The sequence below is a fragment of the Aphelocoma coerulescens genome, chromosome 11 (assembly GCF_041296385.1).
Source record: "Aphelocoma coerulescens isolate FSJ_1873_10779 chromosome 11, UR_Acoe_1.0, whole genome shotgun sequence".
Taxonomy (NCBI): Eukaryota; Metazoa; Chordata; class Aves; order Passeriformes; family Corvidae; genus Aphelocoma; species Aphelocoma coerulescens.
Genome location: NC_091025.1, coordinates 12,513,298 through 12,532,143, shown reverse-complemented (window position 1 = coordinate 12,532,143; position 18,846 = coordinate 12,513,298). Strand labels below are relative to the sequence as shown.

At 40.3% G+C, this 18,846-nt stretch overlaps 1 protein-coding gene across 13 annotated transcripts in view; it reads left to right on the top strand.

Moving 5' to 3' along the window:
- Window positions 1-18,846, top strand: part of NKD1 (NKD inhibitor of WNT signaling pathway 1) — a 278,155-nt gene that overhangs the window by 246,751 nt on the left and 12,558 nt on the right. For all 13 annotated transcript variants that reach the window (XM_069026856.1, XM_069026855.1, XM_069026852.1 and 10 more), the window contains 2 exons: window positions 13,090-13,196; window positions 15,746-15,841. In XM_069026856.1, coding sequence (XP_068882957.1) covers window positions 13,090-13,196; window positions 15,746-15,841 — 203 coding nt within the window. The remainder of the gene's footprint in view (window positions 1-13,089; window positions 13,197-15,745; window positions 15,842-18,846) is intronic.

Genomic DNA, 18,846 nt, shown 5'->3' with positions numbered 1-18,846 from the left:
ATATACATGAAATTCCAGTGTATTTATAGAAAAGGCATAGATTGCATCTTGCACACAGGCAAATTTGCTCTGTGTTGGCACCAATGTTATTACCTGTATTGATGCAGGCTTGGTGCTTTGCAGAAAATGATGGTCTCTTCTCTCTCAGGTTCTTAAACAAAATATCTGTTTATCCCTGACATTGCAAATAGAGTGTTAATAACTCTACCTTAGACATGCTCTTGTGATCAGCCTTCTGGGATGTTATAGGGGAACCCTACATTTTAATGACTTGTTGCTAATCCTGTGCACTTACCATAGATTTGCTATGCATGAGTATTGCTATGTGATCACCTCAGGATGGTGATCACTTGCTCACTGGCTGTATTTTTTTCAGCTCTCAAGAGGTTTCTTCTGTATCCTTTCCTACTACTCAATATGACATGAAACAACTCTGAAAAATGTCTTCAGCCACGGGGTGACCCACTGGCACCAGCCACCAGTATCTGACCAGCAGTGGGTCCCTGCTGAGGCTGGCAGCTGATAAGCTGGTTACTGTGGATTGGAAGGAGCAGTGAAGGACGTGGGGCTGTGGGGAGGAAGGAGCAGTGGAGAGTGCCAGGAGACAACTGCTTAGTTTGGCAGTTAGAATAAAAGTCACCAAAGAACATGAGACTGGTAGGATTAGCAGAAGTTTTCCTGTGGTTGTGCACAGATCCAGGAAATTATAAGAAGCAGGTAGGCTGCTTGCCATGAGTGGGAGGAAAATCTTACGGCATGAGGCACTTAAAAAAAAAAATTAAAAAATACAAAATTGTACAAGTGTTTCTTAACATTAGCTGTTCCAGTTGAGGGGGGTTGGTATTTGGATCAGAAGCTTTTACTTCTAGAGCTGCTGTTTCAAGTGCAGCCAGGTTGGTAGTGATGAAAGACTGTTGCCATCCAACGGTTGCCCATGGCCTGTGTGTAATGAGTTAGTGGTCTCCAGGTGTTTCCAAATGAACCTTTACAGTGTGTCTAACAGCTCCCACCCATGCTGGCAAGCGGAGCACAGAAAGGCAGTGAAAAGTGGGCTGTTAGGACACCTCAGAAGGGTGAGTTTTCCTCCTCACACTGTGCTGCTGCTGTGTGGAAGGCATGTGCTCTCCTGCCTGCGTCCTGCGTGTTCCCTGCACAGTGTGTGTCACTCTCTTCAGCTGACACCCCACCAGCTCCTACTGGTGCTGCTTAAGGCTGTGATAGATTATGTGTTTTGTCTATGGTTTGAGAGTGTTTTGGGTTCTAATCCTCTGCATTAGACTGGGAAGATCATACCTGCTGTAAGTAGTAGTTTCACACTGATCTCTGTGTTCAGATCATCCTACACAGCTGGAAAGTTGTTATATTGAACATAAGCAAGTTGCATGTTGGTTCAGGAGCATCATAGCAAGGCTGAGACTGGAGCTTGGGATTTTCTGGAACCATGTCTGTTGCTTAGAATATGACAGAGAGTTACAAAGTACAGTACACAAGAAAGCCTTCCAAACTTAAAAGTTGTCTATATTCTTTATGACAACTGAAGAAAGCCAAATGATAATAGGGAAATAAACAAGCACCTCAAAAAAAGCAAAGAGTTGATCCTTAATGAATATCTTAAATATGGAAAGCTTTAAAATAACATTATGTGCACGGTATTTATAATAATACTGGTTTTCCATGTTCTTTCCATCTACCTAAGACTGGCAACTTCTTCTTCCATGGAGAAGCTAATACTCTTCCTGAGTGGTCATTTAAAAAATAATCAATTAACAATAAGAATATTCCTTTATTCTCAGCTCTGGAGTAGTCATGAACTAGTTCGCTAGGAGGCAAAAAGTCAGCTGTTGAAAAATCTATGTCTACAGATCCCTCAAGCTGCTTCTCTCGTAGTATGTGAGAGCCAGACCATCAGGGTGCATGTGGGAAGCAGAAGAATCAAAGGCCAAAAGGGTGTAGCTCAGGGAGATCTCATCAAAGACAAGAGGGCTCTTGGATTTGCCTTTATCATCCCAAAGGTGAGCGAGGCATCATGGTGAGTCTTGGGCAGCTGACTGTCAGCACCCAACGGGTTGCTCATATCAGTGAGTGAAGCTCGAGGGAAGGTACCCTGTAGCAGGACTGAGACAGGGCTGAGAAATGGGTGCCAGGGATAAGAGGTTTGTGGTCTGTGCTTGTGGCTTGAAATGGCTGGGCCTCAGTTGTATGGGCTCACTGCTCATTTGGGCTGGGCTGGGTCACAGTCACACTGCGTGCAGAGCAAGGCAGGCTGTTCACAGCTCTGCTCCACCTGCCCACCCTGTGGGCACACCTGACAAACCCTGACCCCCCTGGGGGGCTGGGTCACCACTGCCCAGGGCTGTCCTGCTCTCCTGCCTTGGCACTGCTGGGTACTCAGTGTACATGGCTCAGGTGTGCCATGGCAAAGCGACTTGGGTGTACCTGTGAGACAGCTGACCCTGTGTCTATGGTCAGAGAAAACGCTGCATTACTACATGTGCAGCAGTACAGTAATGTACTTGAACTTTGCCCCGGGACATCCACCATCAAGAACAAAGAATGAAATATGGGAACAAGTCAGGAGTTTGAAAACAATCTCTCTGGAAACATGATGAATACCAGTGGTTTCATTTATTCTGCTTAAACAAAGGTCCTTTTCTACTTTTAATTTCCCAGCAATGATTATTACCAGTTATTTTTCTTGTAGCTTTGACCACAGTTCGTGGAGGTTTTATTAAACATGTTTTTGAAAAGTGAGTCAAAATGCCATTCTTCTCTGACTCTCTTGTGACTCTCTCTTTTCTTTTCTTTTCTTTTCTATTTTTTTTTCTATTTTTTTTTTTTATCCGTGTGAAGCTAGTGCATATTTCCAGTCAGAGATTTTGGACTAGATAATACTCTCATGCTGGTGTTTGTAGAATTATTCCAGTTTTTTTTCCTTTATAATTGAAAGAAGTTTAGGTCTGTGGTATTTCAGAAGACAACATACTTGTTTCAGATCATTCACCTTTACATGAAACACTGCACTCATTTTTAGCTCATTTTTAGAAACCTTGAATACTCCATTTAATAGGCAATATGTCCTGCTGCAGCTCCCAAATATTCCTGATGTTGCAAGTTTTCTTGTGTTTCACTGACCTGTGACAGCACCAGGCAACTGAGCTTGAGTGCAGCCTTTGCTGGGGTTTTGGTAGCTTTCTGCAAAAGGTTTTTGTTTAGATCCCATGTTCTGCTAAGGCACTTCTCTCCTGCCCACAGGGATTTCAGATCTTGGAGTGTCTTATGTGGGGACACACATTATGGCAGGATTAAATAGTTCTTGTATTTCTGGGACTGCATTTAGGAGCTGTTGTTTTATACAGATGGCCTGCCTGGTAGATGCAAAGTTAGAAGCCTGAATCTTGGGCTGGGTAAGTTTAGCTACAACAACTCGCAGAACCTTGCAAACACTCGAGTGTGTCGATGCAGAGCTGTGGAGGCAATTTCCATGACAAGCATGTTGCTTTGCCAGTTGCTGTTCCAAATTCAAAGTGTGTATCAGTCAGGGTGCTTTTGTGTGTTTCAACTCCACTTCTGCTGCAGTAGCTACAGAAACCCAAAGTTTTACCTCACCAGGCAGAACAAGTGCCCTTTGTTACCTAGACAGATTACAGGTTTTTCTAAAGTCTGCTCTTCATAAAAGCCCAGCTTGAACAGTGGAAATTCTGACTTGCCTCAGATACTGAGGAGACTTTTATAGTTTCAAGTAGCTCCAGGGTTATATTTTAAAAGTTGAATTTCATCACATGTTTCAAGTTTGGTGGAAAAAAAAAAAAAAAAAGGCATGATATTTTTAGCAGAAAAAAGTCCCCCCACACCTTTTTTCTTAACAGATGTTTCATCTCAATCATATCCAAACCTCAAAGCACAAGTAGCAGTCAACCTTATTCTCCTGTGGAGAAAGAGATAAAATGTCATTTGTTTGGAAGACAAGCTTTTTTTTGTAACCACAACTAGTCTGTGAGTAAAAGCAAATAATAAATGCAGCACTCTGGGGTTGTGGAAATGAACCTGAAGCAACATTTCTGCTCTTGAAAGAGCTTGGAGTCCAGCTGCTCTTGTAAGATGGAAAGTCCCAACACCCCAAAAAATACCAAAAACAAAATAAAACTGCTAGCAATCAGTTTTTTCTTGCTTTATAAATCTGATCCAGCAATCCAGGTCCTTTCACCAATAAAATACGTCATCCAGGGTTCTCAACTTTGTACCAAAAAGGATTTAAAACTGTAAAGGTAACAGAAAGAGAGAAAAGGAATAGTAGTTGTAAACCAAAATATCCAGAAGTAAGAGAGCCACTACCCAAGGAAATTTCAGAGGGCTCTGGAGGAGGGGAGAGCATTTCTGTGCCTGGCAGCCAGGGCTGCGCTCAGGGCTCAGTGCTGGCACAGGAGTTGCCGAGGGAAGCCAAGGCAGCCCTGCACTCTGTGCATGAAAGATATTTTTAGGAGGGAGTTATAGTCCATCCTAAGACTGATGTGGAGGCATAAAGCTGAAGTGTGGTGCTGCAGACCCTTGTTTTGCTATTTCAAGGAGCCTTTAAAGAGAGTGGAGCCATCCAGGTGTGGCAGGACATTGTTGGCAAGCTGGGGTTTGGACTAATCCACTCCCTGTGCTCCTGCAGGATGCCCTGGGAGCTGTCCTGTCCCAGGCACCTGTACCCTGCAGGGACAGCTGCCCAGCCCCTCTCACATAGGTATTGCTGCCCAGATTTCAAAATGCTACATCTGAAGGTAAACTCACAATGACAGTGTCTAGGAGAATATTACAGGATCGTCCACCAAAGGGGTAGCTTTGAAAGGGGAAGCTGAATCTTGAGTTGCTGTCTGGAGCAACAGGAAGGGCTGGCTCCTCCTGAAAGGGTGCTCCAAATCATGCTCCAAACCATCTCGTCTTCTGTGTTTGAGCAGTATGTAGGCTTCCATCTCTGGCTGAGGTCTTTAGGCTGTGCTAATTAACAATGGTGAGCAGATATCTGCCTTTGCTCTGTGGGAATTGTTTCTCTGATGAGATCCTGTGTATTCTCCAGACTTCAGGTGGTTGGGTCAAGCCCTGGTGAAATTTATTTCTCTGCATGTTTAGCAGTATGTGATGCATCACCTCAGTACCATTCCTCACCCATGCATTAATATGAAAAGGGAAAGGGATGTGCACATGTATATGCTGGACTAATATTAATCACAATAATGCTTTTCTCTTGTTTTGTGGATCAGCCTCTATTCACCCCTTCCTCTCAGAGTAATACGTAGGGCTGTGAGGATGGGAATACTGAACCTACTACTGAATATTTACTAAAGTGTTGTCAGATGTGTAACTAATTCATCACAGCCAAAATAATGTTACAGTATGGGTCGACAACGTTGCTCTCTATAAAAGTTTAGCTCTGAGAGGGTCAGAGTGACATTCATCCTCATGGGAAGCAATTCTGATTAATTTAATATTACAGGTCAGATACCTTTAGAGGCCCCATTATCACAGCAAAGGTGGTAGAAACACGATTTTCTTACTGAACATCTAAGTTAGATGGGAGCAAGTGAATATCAAAGCCTACATTATTAATAACATCACCTACTCAGTCTTTGAATAAAGGGTTATGCAGGGGCTTCTTTTTCTTCCCCTATGAATCTCAGGGGGAAAAAAATCCAAAGAGACAAAGACAAAGAAAATTTAAGATAGAAAATCCTATGAGAACATGCATGTCTGAAACTTACACTGAGAATGAATTTTTAAAAAGCAAAATTGTTACCAGTTACTAACCAAAATCAGTGTAGGACCATCTTTAGAGGAGAGGGGTCTTTTTTCTTTTGTTTTAAGCCACAAGTGATCAGTTGATGTCCCTATCTGTCCCTGTTCAGTAACAGAATTCAACATTTCACAGGCCCATTCAGAGCCCCAGGGACATATAATACTGTAAGAAAGTGGTGAGGGGTCCATATGACAGTGACAGTTTTCACTTAAGGAACACTTACCTATGTTAAATGGTGCAGCAGATTGCATTCTGTTCATGGGAGTTTTGATATGGCCACTGATGAAACAAAAATCTTGCTTCTATAGGTATCATCCTGAACTATTCTGACCAAAACTTACGGAGATTCTTCCCTGTTTTCGTGTTCTCTTTTTTTTTTTTTTTTTTTTTTTTTTTTTTTTAAGGTAGGGGTGGGGAATGAGAAATGATCTTCTTTGATCTCCAATGAGGAAGAAAAAAAAAAGACTATTCTGTTCAGGCTTTTGGCTAACACAACAAACAGTGTTTAAAATTTAACTTTGCTTAATTAATTAGTAATTCTGTTTAGTGCTGTCTGATCTTCATCCAAAAGGTATTTTGAAGCTTGAGAACTGAACATCAAAGTGTATTGGGTGAAGATGGTCAAGTAAGGCATTTAATCTGGCAGTTTCTGTTGATGAAATACAGCCAGTTGGGGAACTAATTGGAAAAGGGAATCATAATCTGGCAAAATTCAGCAAACTCCCTCCCTTTAGCAAACTCACTCCAGAGAGAGTGTGAGGAATCTAGGTTTACTGTTTAAGCATGTATGAGTTACACCCTAGCTAGCAGAGAGAGACCATTTGTCTTTTCTATCTGCATCTTTAGTACACAACTTTTTTGCAAGGAAATAATAAAAAATCCACCCCACTCTCCCCAACATAACAGCCAAAAAAATCCCCAAACCACCAAACCAAAAAAGCCAGGCCTAGATAGAAACCTGCATTTTCTGCAGGTTCTGCATCAAAGCTTGGAAGTATTTCTACTTAGAAATGTCAAATTATTGGGATTGGCGAAAGGAATTGAACCTTTAAGGGAGGTGGTGTTGCACAGACCTGTGAGTTTGACTAAACTTTATTCAGGAGAAAAATTGTTTTCTGAGCGAATTTCAGTTTAGCTGTTCCTCAATGTCTTAGTGGTGTCTTATCAGTTAGAACCATGCCTGAATATTTTAAACATATTTTGGTCTTCTATTTTTGTTGGGTTTTGTATTTCTTGGGTTGTTTTTTTTTTTCTTTTTTTGCAAGCTGTCACAAGGTCTGAGTCACTGTCCCTCTGCTCTGTCTCCTCCTGGTCAGGTGCTGGCAGTAGGTCTTGTAACACTGTGACTCTTTTTCTTCCCTATGGTGTGCAAATGAACCTTTAATTTGTGTTGTGACTGTCAACAAGAAAGAGAAAACATGAGTTCTCTCCATATTTTCAGGTTGAAATATCCATCCCAGATTGGTAGGAGGCACTACTAGTACAGCTTCCTCTAAATTGGTTTTGACTCGTCCCACTGGATGTAAAATGGACAATTAATTTCCCTACAGTGAGTTTCAGAGAAGGCAGCTTGATCTTTGTTGTTTTGAAGGGTGTGTCTAATTCATCAGCTTCAGCTTTCAGACAGGGAATGCTGAATACATGCTTTTGGCACTGACCCAGGACGAGCCTGTTTTTCTATGTGCTTGTTCTGGTGGCTGTGGAACAGGAATGTTCCTCCCTGATCCCCTTCTCCCTATGTTCATTTGCCACTGGAGAAGAGAGCAAAGTTATCTCCATCAGGGATGTATTTCAATCAGATCTGTGGAATAAAATAAAATGTGCTTAATGGGAGTGATGTTTCTTAAACCATGGCCTCCAGGAGAACTTAAAAGTGAAATCTGAATGTGAAAGTAATTGTTAATTAAAGGACTTTGCCTTAATTTAGACTTTCAAACATGGTTGTTATTGTTCTAGTTGTTGCGCAGTCAGTGAGAAATGTCAGTTATGTTTGTCAAACCTGATTTGCAATGAAAAAAATGTTGGCAGAACCAGATAACTTAGACATCAGAGACCTCAGATAAAACAATGAAATTAATTCTCTTTCTATCCCTTTGGTTCTCAGTCTCCTAAGTTCTGCTGCATCTGCTAGATCTGTAAATTGGAAGGGAAACCCTTATCCTTTTATATCCATAGGAATTTTACTACTGAGCTTGGCCAGCTCTTTGACACTCAATTCCACCAGTCAAATATTGGTGCTGGAGTTCAATTTGACCTGTTATAGAAGTGCTTATGACTTCACCTCCTTGTCTTAGTAGGTAATTTTTAAATTTTTCTTTTTATCCTACTCCCCCACAAGTCTCAGGTTCTAGTGTGTGGTTTGTTGTTCCTTTCACCATGTACAGATAATTCTGTCCCTTTGCTTCTGGTAGTAGTTTTAAAGAATTGCCGTGGAATCCAGTCTACCCAACATGAGAGGAAGGCTAATAATATTTCACTTCAAAGGTTTGGTTTCATGTGTGGCAGGTGCTGACTTTCATGGGTGGCATTTTTGTCAATTCTCCAGTTTTACCTTTACTCTGGTTTCTCTCAGTAATGACCCTGACATTAAGATAGGGTTAAGATATTGCTGGTAATGTCCAGTCATAATTCACCACTGTGGAATTGCACAGCTTCTCCTATAGTTCTGCTTTTTGAATTAAGGTGATGCAACAATCACATAGCTTTTGGAATGGCTGTCCTTCCAAAGAGGTTCTGAAGTTGTTTGTCTGTTTAGCCCGAGTTCTCCTAACTGCTATGCAAAATTTGGAGTTGGTTGCCCGGACTTGGACCTTCATCAGAGTGGCACCCTTTGATTCTGAGCTCAAGGTCCTGTTAATCCATCTGACTAAAATGCGAAGTACAGTTGAAAACTGGAGTGAAGCTGTCCTTACTCTGAGACGGCAGATCATTTGACAAAGAGCATGGTCCTTTGCTGGAATGAACCTTTGAGAAACGTGGAATGACACGCCACCTGAGTAAGGGTGAAAGTTTAAATAGTCACTTTTCCACCTGAGTGCAGCTCTATTTTGGTGTTTTCTTTTTTCTCCTTTATGGTCAGATGCACGATGGAGGCAAGAGAAAAATTTTTTTTTCTGCCTGAAGCTTAGTATTCTAACCTCATTCAATACACAGTGCAGCAATCAGTTTACCTCATTTCTGGGATATCTTGGTGATTCCTAAGGAGCAGTTTGAATTATTACCCCCTTTCCTTAGGAATGAAAAAAAAAACTGAAAAAAAGACTTAATTCTTCTGGGATGAGTCTTAATATCTTTAAACTGGTGTTCATTCTCTTGCTCTTTTCCTCCCCCTCTTCAATTATAAGCAATTGGGTGGTAGTAATTAACAACTGTAGGGAGAAACATCTGCTAGTACACTTAAGCCAGTCAGTTTGTTTTTCGTGAAAGAATGGTATTTCACAATTTTTCCAAGTTAATATTTTTCCTTTATTGTCTTTCCAATTTCAAATATTGTCCAGACGCATTTTTATAGTGTCTTAAGGTTATAGAAGTGAATACAAGACCATTAATAATGAACAAGAAAAGAACATAATAAAGAAAACATATGCAATATTTCAACTCATGAAACATTCTGTTAGGGAACATTGTTTTTGAGAGCATATGGTTATTCCCATGAGAAGCAATACATATACTTTTTTTCCCCTTCAGTTGTGGATTCCCACAACAAGGGTATATTTCTCTGTGTATTTTTCTGTGTAGCACGTTCTTTTTGTCAGGACTTGTTGTCTGAGCAGGGAGGTAAGTGTTTTTGTGTGTAGACCTATTTCTGATGGCCTAGACTTTGGAAACTCAAGTCTATTAATTCTCCACACTCCTTTGAGATAACTATCTTGTCTGGTCTAGTTTAATATCATTGGCAGAGCTGAAAGGAAGTTCACATTGTGAATGTATCTGAACCTTGGCATGTGGCTCACTGGTGGATCTCTGTTTACAGGCTGCCAGTTTTAACTGTCCAAAGCAGACATTCTCATTTTATTTATAAGTAGGCTCTGCATGTGTTTGTATCCCTCATGAAACTGAGCACATGTCAATAGTCAAAACTAAGTATAGCAGCAAGATACCTAACACTTCTCCTTCTCTTAGACAAAACAGTATGTATTTTTAAATGTTCAATGAGTTTGGATAAGACACATGGGAATATATGCACAGACACATTATTTGATCTCTTGTAAATACTATTTTAGTATCTCCATATTGCCCTTTAAAGTTTCCTCAGTTAGATTTCATTTTTCTTTGCTGAACGAAGCTTGACATCAGGATGAGATCACCAGATTTTCCCATTTCATTTGAGCTCCAAAATGAGTAACTGATTTCAAAGGATAATTCCCTGGAGCAGCAAGGCCAGTAAGTTCTTCAGATCAAAGGTCAGCGAAGCTCAAAGAGGATAATTTCTGGCATAGAGCATTTAAACCCTCCCAAGGAGTGTACTGCAAGATGTATCCCCTCCTTCCCCAATAGTTGAACCCTTGTTTTTTGAGAAGACTAATTTGTCAGTGCACTTTTTTCCCTCTGTTACATGAATTATACATTAAAGCAAAAGCTTCCTATCTGAACACACAAACTGTACATCCAGAAAGGTTGTTAACCGTGCCAGGGGAAGGGCTGCTCCTGCAAGCAGAAGGTAACTCTGTGCTGTTCCTCTCTGAAGTGCCTGGTGTGGACTGGGGAACTCTGGTGCTCTATGCACATGCCAGTGGCTTTCAGCACAGTGCAGGAGCATGGTGGGGGAAAGGAAGGAGTGCTCTCTAAGACACTTTGTTTTGATAGAAAACCCAACAAAGCACTGTGGCAGGGAATAATCATCTTGTGCAGGATCTGCCTCAGTGCTATGCCTAATGCAGTCTGCCATGCCATTGTCATTTGGGATGCTGACCCTCAACAGATAAAAGACCACTGTAGAAGTCTTTTGGCCATCATGTACTTTTAAACATTTAAAAGAATGTGTGATAACAGGAGTGAATTTTTTTTTTTTCCAAATAGCGGTTCACTGTCCCAGTGAAGCTAGTGGTCATACCAGCCCAGCTTTCATTTATTTCACATTCCCTAGAGCAAGATTGTGAGGGATTGCAAAAGCCTCTTTTACAGAAGTTTCTGTCAGGTAATAACTGTGAATGTGAAGAACCAATCACTGGTAGAGATGAGGCACTGAAAATCCAGGGGTGTGCCTGAAGAACCACTATCAGTGTAACTTGTTATGAAGGCCCAGGTTACCTTTTCATTTCTTATTGATGTTAGAATGAAACAACAAAGCTGGACTAAAGTAGACAAACAAATGTTGTCTTTTGTTGTATGGGAATCTTTTTGTGGCCTTAGCTTTGAACTTCCAGTAATGCTGAGTTGTATTTATGGGCAAAGTGAGTATAAAGCAAATGGCACTTTTTCAGATATACTTCAAAGTATATATTGGAAATAATACTTATTTTAATACCTGTCTTATGTATGATAAACACTCTACAAAAACCTCCTAAGAAACAGTCCCTGCTTTCCAATAACAACAGGTTAAAAGCATCAGGGAAGAAACTGCTGTGAAGCACCTTTCTCTTCCTTTGTCTGACCTTCCTACTTAGCTTGTGTTTGGTCTAAGGAATGCTAACATGACTTGGAGTAGAAATCAAAGTATATCAACATGTCAGTATGTGTATAATAAACACCATTGTGTTGGTATAATGCAGATTACACGTGTGTTTGTGTTGGGAAACTGGTATTATTATAGCATCAAAACCACCAGTCCGTATCAAAGTCAGGAAATTCCCAAGGTCAGGATTTCTACTCCATTCCCCTTCTTTACTGCATATTCATCTTGTATAGCATACCACGGTTTTGAAAACAAACAAACAAAAGTAATTCAATAATTTTAAACAAATAAATGAGACTATGATACGTATTTCAGTGTGACAATGTGAGTGTTGTGACAGAATTCTGGAATTTCTGGGAGTATGAAGCTGTGGTAATGGGAATTGTGGGATTTTTTTGTGTGGGGTTTTGTTGTTATTGTTGGATTAGTTTTTTGAAGCTTATTTTTCTAGTTTAAATATGAAAGAAAGTCCTGGAAAATGGCTAATAGAGTATCTTAATTTCTAGCATGGTAGTGACTTGCTCTCCTAGAAGAATGGTTGGGAGGCAGCTCAGCAGTGTGGAACACCAGGAGAGGCACTAAACCCAGTTTGAAACAGGTCACCCTGAACTGGAGGGGATCATGTCACCTTTTTTGTAAGGAATCCGACTTGATTGAACTGGCACTTAATGAGATGCTACTTACAAAGGCATCCCCAAGAAACAGTTCCTACATAGCATTAGAATAAAGGCTTTGGGTAAATGCAAATGCTGCAGTGCAAGAGAAGAAAATGCTGGCTTTAGGACCTGTGTTCTTGCAATACTTGATTTTGGGGAGTTGGAAGGATTGTTGCTATATGTAATGGAGTATGGGCATAATGTTGGCTGAGATGTGTAGATGTGTAAAAAATCATGTCTAAAAGCCTCAGAGTAGGGTTAAAAAGTCTGTGTATATTTTCATAATGCTAATGAAGATAGAATTAGTTTTCTTCAGATATAGGGTTTCATCATGTGCAAGGCTGAATGCCCCTGCAGGAGCCAAAGGAACAGCTGTAAGTTCTAGGCATTTGTCTTCTAATCCACATGAGAAGCATGTATCTTTCTGTTACATATATGATATATGTTATGATATGTTGTGATAGATATTAATATTGATGCTCTTTATGAGTGCTGTTGATTTATGCAAGTGCCTGATGTTTTAACTTGAAACTTGAGTGAAATATGCTATTTCGTGCATTGAAAAAAGGCAACTAATCTTTTTGGCAGGTAGTGTTACCTTCTTGGAAGGTACTAAGCTTTGTGTGTGTTTCAAGAGTGAAACTGGAACAGAATGAGGACTTTATTTCAACTTCATTACTTCACTCACCACTGGTGAATGTGATAGGTTTTTACAATATGTCAAAAACTTTCAATATTTTGCAAATCATTCAACTTATTTGCAGTAACACTTCGGCTGTTTTATATTCTCCTAATACTGTGTTTGAACTTCCTGTGACTCTAGTGATGTTTGTAGGAGAGGCTGTGTACCAAAAGCTGTTGGTAGATTGTCTGCTGAAATTATCCCAGATGTGTAGTGAACACAAAAGCAAATCAAGTATAATGATCCTCTCATAAAAGTTTGCTGATATCAATTTCACCCTAAATATAAAGACAGGTTTGCAAATATGAGACTGCTTTGACATTTTCTTATAAGCATTTTTTCTTAAATATGTTTTTCGCAGTGGCTTTGCCTCCAGAGAAGACAGACGGAGTTTGCAGTGGAGATGAAAAGAAAGCAGAAAAAGAAAGTGACACACGCACGAGTTCCAAGAAGCAACTGAAATTTGAAGTAAGTCCTTTGTATTTTAAAGTTTCACTGTACTGACATAATTATGGTAGAAAAATAACCTGTGGACCAAATAGTGTCATCTGATGCATGTTTATTGCTGCCAGTGTTTGTACTGGGTACGGGAGGCAGCAGAACTGGCACAAATCAGTGTCTTACTATTGGTGCTCCTTAGGAGGTGATTAGTGACATTTATTTCCAGGTTTGGAGAGAATCAAATGGTGATTATTTCTCTGCAGGGTCTGAAATAGTAATATAGTAAGAAGCTTTCAGTTTAACCCTTTATATGTTATGCCAGCTACCATATTATCAAATCTTTAGATTGAGTTTCATGGACTATTGCACTTGGTTAAATCTATGTGATGTAAAAGATGCTTGTGAAAGCTTCTGCAATGATTGGTCTTCTGTGCCCAGGTCTCCAAAGTGAAATAGCCCTGACCTGCTACACAGGAAATCCATCTGATCATATGGCAGGAGGAGAAGGAGGGTGATGAGTCCTATGGGCTATTTTGTTGTAGACTTACAAACATCATATAACTGCCAGACATCACGTGTAGTTGGCAGATTTTGTTTCTGTAGGGAGTGTTTTCGTAAATATGAGTATGGAAGCATGCAGTCATCCAGCTAGTGGGTTGTCTGTCTTGGTGAGGAGGAAGATATTCTGGTACCAGCAAGAAACAGCACAAATATTCATCTCTGCACTCCAGCAGATACGGCAAACTTCTGCCTTTCAGTGCTGTCAGGCTCCCTAAGTAATGAGCTTTGTGTTTCTTCAATTGCTGTTTAAAAGACACCTTGCAGCATGGCTCAAGTGTTCTTTTCCTTCTCAGCCTTCTCAATCCGGTACAATTTATTCACTTTATTTTTTATTGTTTTAAAGCAGATTAGGGGGAGGTAGGTTTCCCATGGGTAGTCCAGGTATTGCTTGTGTGCCTTCTGGGGGGAGGTGAATTTTCCTTTTTTTTTTTTAATTGCACAGCTATAACTCTTTTTCTAGGCACATCTTACATTCTACCTCGAGTAGCAGACATTTGCAGACAGGAAAGGCATGATAAATTGCAATTAACAGTGCCTTGACATTTGAATGTTGGAGGACACCTGTCAACATGGTTGGTGCCAGAGTAGCTGGAGCTCCACTGTACCAGCAAAGTCTGCGTTTGTTCCCAAGTAGTTCTTGGCATGCCATAAAGGTTAGCACTTGGTTCTAGGCACCGTGACTAATGCAGGGAAGGTTTCCATGGCTCTTAACTAAGCAGAGCACATCCTCACATAAAGATTTTATGGTAGGCAGTGTGGGACAGGGAAGTATTAATATGTGGCAAGAAACCAAGTATTGAATTTTTTTTCCCTTGTTCTACAAATGGAAGTTTTCCAGCAATGTAAGCTGGGAGCTAAGAGACTGGTAAATGCTTCAAAGGTATAAAAGAATCAGAAACGCGTGTGTTGCGACAAGAGGTCTAAATCTGAGGTGAAAGTGATTTGGCTTTTAAAGGTGCCGGGAATGTTTATGTAATACGAAACTGTGTTTCCACAGTGGAGTGTGGGGCACTTGGCAGCTCTCAGCCGGGCTTGTTACAACTGAGAGGAAGGCTGCCTTTGAACTCGGCAGGGGACGGGGTACCCGTAACTGCTGTAGGGAATTGGTTTCAAGTCAGAAGATCAACCAGGTATTTTGAGGTCTATCATGCTGGAGCTATTTGGAGCTGTTTATTTTACTTGCATATAGTGCCTTTCATTTTAATTGCACTGTAACTTCTCTGTTTTGCCTTTTTGTGGCTCTGGATAATTCTGATTGCACAGACCTTGAGAGACAGCAAATGATTTGCACCCAGGTGACTGGAGTCAGTCAAAGTGCATCCTTTGTTCTTGATTTTGGTTTGGGGATTTATTTCCCCTTAAACAAATTGATTCTTTCAGGCTTTCCACAGATCACACTCTCACTAATAGAAACATAGTTAAAACAAGGAGCAGGCACTCCAGGTTGTCCACCAGGTTGTTCTTGCCAGTTCCAAGGCAGGCTCCATTTCAGGAGCTTCAGTGGCTTGATGTTGTACTGCACTAACTCTGACAACCTTTGCCTGTCAAATATCTGTGTCGAGGACAGGTCTCTCTGGTGGGGATTTGTGTCCATACCACATTAATCCTTACTCCTGGCCCTGTGGTGTGCCACCTCATTTTGCAAGTCTGCTTCTGTTGTCTTCCTCTTCCTGAGTTAAGCGTAGTTTTCCTTCTCACTTTTTAGTGAGGTATTTTACTACATTTCAAGAGCTTCAGGGAGTAGATTTCTTGTACCTTTTCCTGTTTTCTACAATGCAGTAGAAAGCATGTTGTGAATTCCCTGAGGTGTATCCCAGAGAGTTAGGAGTGTTATGTGATTGTGATGGGACCTCTTTGTTGTGGTGGACAGAGGCCTCTCCGGGACATATCCTGAAAGTTTCCTCCCACAGGGGAGGGATGAAGGAAGAAAGCAAGCAGCCTCCTTCTACAGAGAGTCTCCTCTGCAAACAGGCCTTTTGCTTTAGGTAATCAGCTGCTCTTTGCATGTTTCTTAGGAATTGCAATGTGATGTGTCTGTAGAGGAAGATAACAGGCAAGAATGGACCTTCACACTGTATGACTTTGATAACAACGGAAGAGTCACACGTGAGGTAAGCAAAGTACAGCTGCCCCTTTATGTGCAGCGCTTGCTAACAAGAGAAGTGTTTTATAACAGGAACATTTTTTCTACTATGAAGTAGAGGTGTCCTGCCAACTTAAATAGCAGTTTCCATGGACCCTTCTCTCCTATAAACAATCCCACCAGTAGTTCACTGTTTTCAGATGTACTGTACCATTTTTTAAGCTGGTTGTTGTTTAATACCTGAGATTAGCCTTTAAAAAATAGTACTGGCATTTGAGGAGGAAAAATATCTGAAACAACTGAACAGCTAAACACATTGTCAAAATAAACCCCTGCAAATGTATATTGTTCTGGCTTCTCTCCTGCTTTTCAGAGTTAAGCTAACTAAATAGCAAGGTTGCTTGCTGACGTTCTTTCCAATAGTACTAACTATACTTTTCTATTGTTTTCATGGATATTGGGCTGATCTCTGCCTTTTCCCTCCAAGTATAAATAACACTGATGATGTTCTCTGGAGGACCATAAAGAATGGCTGTTAAAGCATACCTGTGTGTATTTTTTATTATCAGGATGTCTTCAAGTCACATTTCCTGTGCAAATGAGAAGCCAAATAAGAGGATGTATAGATTAGGACATAGTATTTTGAGAACTATTTCTGCCTGAATTGAATAACACTTCTTCTGGAAGAATGTCTTTTACTTGGGATTTACTGCCGTGTGCTGTCATTGATTTTTGTGATGTGTGTTTACTGGCTCCCATGCCTTTAGATAATCAACTGAAAATCAAAGGCTTTTTCTCACTTAGATCTAATGCTGGTGCCTGTGACAATTTCTAAAAACTGATTGAAAGCAATAGGGCAAATACTGAAAGTGTAGTGGTCTTAGACACCAACTGAGGGCAGATTTTTTTCCTGTAAGCCTGAAGCAAATTTCTTTTGACATTTGCAAATGTGGTGGTTGTTCAGGGTTTTTAACATACATTTGAACATCATTACAAGGTTATTTTTATTGTCGCTACTCTGATAGTGCGTTGAATAGTGAAGTGAAATCTGTGCCACTCATGCACGAGAGCAAGCAGATGAAAAGTTGCTGGCCAAGTCCAGAGTTTCAAATAGGGAGATAGGGAGGGCAAGAAAAGGGGGGGTGAGGTGAGGAAGTAGTGTTGTATTTGTTAATGTTTGTGGAACAGAGACTAGAAGAGTGAAATAACTTGCTTGAAGTCTCACAAGAACTTAGTGGCAGATTGAACCCAGGTCTTTCAAGACCCAAGGCTAAGTCTTCATTACAAGATTATCATGACTCTCAAAAATGGGGGAAAAACACGCAAAACCCAAACCCACACACATGGGTGTCTTTTACATTCAGGCATGGAATTCCCATTAATGTCAGTGGGAGTTCCATGTGCTGAACATAACGAGAATATGCTTTCAAGTATGTATACAATAATTATTTGTGATTATGTGGTACACCAAAGAGCTTAATTTGACTGTACTTTGAGAATATGTTACAGCCAAATTATATCTCTCCCTGCTACAAGAGCAGACTACAGCTTAACTGAAACCAAATCTGTGCAGGGATTGAATATTATACTACTCTGAGGTCTGGAGGTTGCTACATTCAGGCTTGAACCTGTGCCAAAAAAAATTCTTTCAACCAAGGGACCAAATAGGTTGATAATTTTCAGCTCTTTACATGTGACCAAAGATAGAAACAAGCAGTATGCACCATTGCAAATCTTCCCCTTTGTGTCACACACTTCTTCTGCAAACTGTTCCAGGACCATTTGTATAAGCCATCTTTTTGGTTATCTTCTGTTGAATCCAGGTGCAATTTATGATGGTTTTTTTGAGCAAGAGTGACTATCAATAGCAGCTCGTAGATAATCCTGGCCACAAAAGAGGAATTTTAGTCTCTTAATATGACATAGAAATTCTTGTTCTCTTGGCCCCTGGGAGCTGGGTAGACAAAGTGTGCCTGATAGTGTCCTTTGCTAAGCAACTCTGCTCCTGTTCCAGCAAATGACTTAACGAGGGGGAACATTAAACATTTGAATAGTTTCAATTAAAATGAATAAGAGACATGTTTTCAGTTAAAAGTATGTGAAGTACATTGCTGGATCAGGGACAGAATGGGCAGTCTGAGGAAGAGGCTGATCTGTACCAGTGCCCTTTAGTGAGCTGATGAAAATGCATTCAGAAACAGTCAGCTTTTCTTAACAAAGGTCCAGCATTCTGGTGAGAAAAGCTTAATATGAACCTTTTCTCCTTCTTGGAAAATTTCCCTTTAATGTCTCCTGGATTTATAGCTGGATTTAACAGAGAGATGAAATTTTTTAAGTTAAGTTTTTTTACCTGTAGACCTGGAGGTGCCTTACAAAAAGAAGTCAGTAGTATTATTCTTGCTTTTCACCATGTTGTAAAAGTGAGACACCGGAAAAGAAGTGGCATGCCCACCCACATCCATTTCATTTGATTCAAAATCATCGTGTTTAAAACATTGTACCTCATGTCCAGAGAGTTTCCACAGGAATCCACGGTGTTAAATTAAGTTTGTAATACACACATAGGTGGGGAGCAATTTTACTAATGGACTGAATGTTTTTTTTTATTCAAATGTTTAAAAATTGTAAATAAGCTGTGTATTTAGTTGATACAACTTCCCTTGGGTTTTACAGAATGACAGATCACCGCAGAAGCATTCAAATTCCATCTTAGTGAAATTTCTTCTGGATCTTAACAACATCTTCAGAACTTAATGCTGCTTTGATTTCCTCCTAGAGTCTGTATGACTTATTCTGTAGTCCTTATAATTAGAAATTCATATCTAGTCAGGCTTCTTGAAGAGATACACCCATTATGAGAGCATAAATATTGGGATGGCAAATTATAAATTAGCATTACTGTATGTTACTAAACTTCTGCTTTTTCTGTCATAAGGATGTCTGGTTTTCCGTCCTTTTTGGTTTAGTGAGAGATAACTTCTCCTGTTCTAATATGTATATTACAAAACTTGGCTAATAATGTTTCCCTTCATT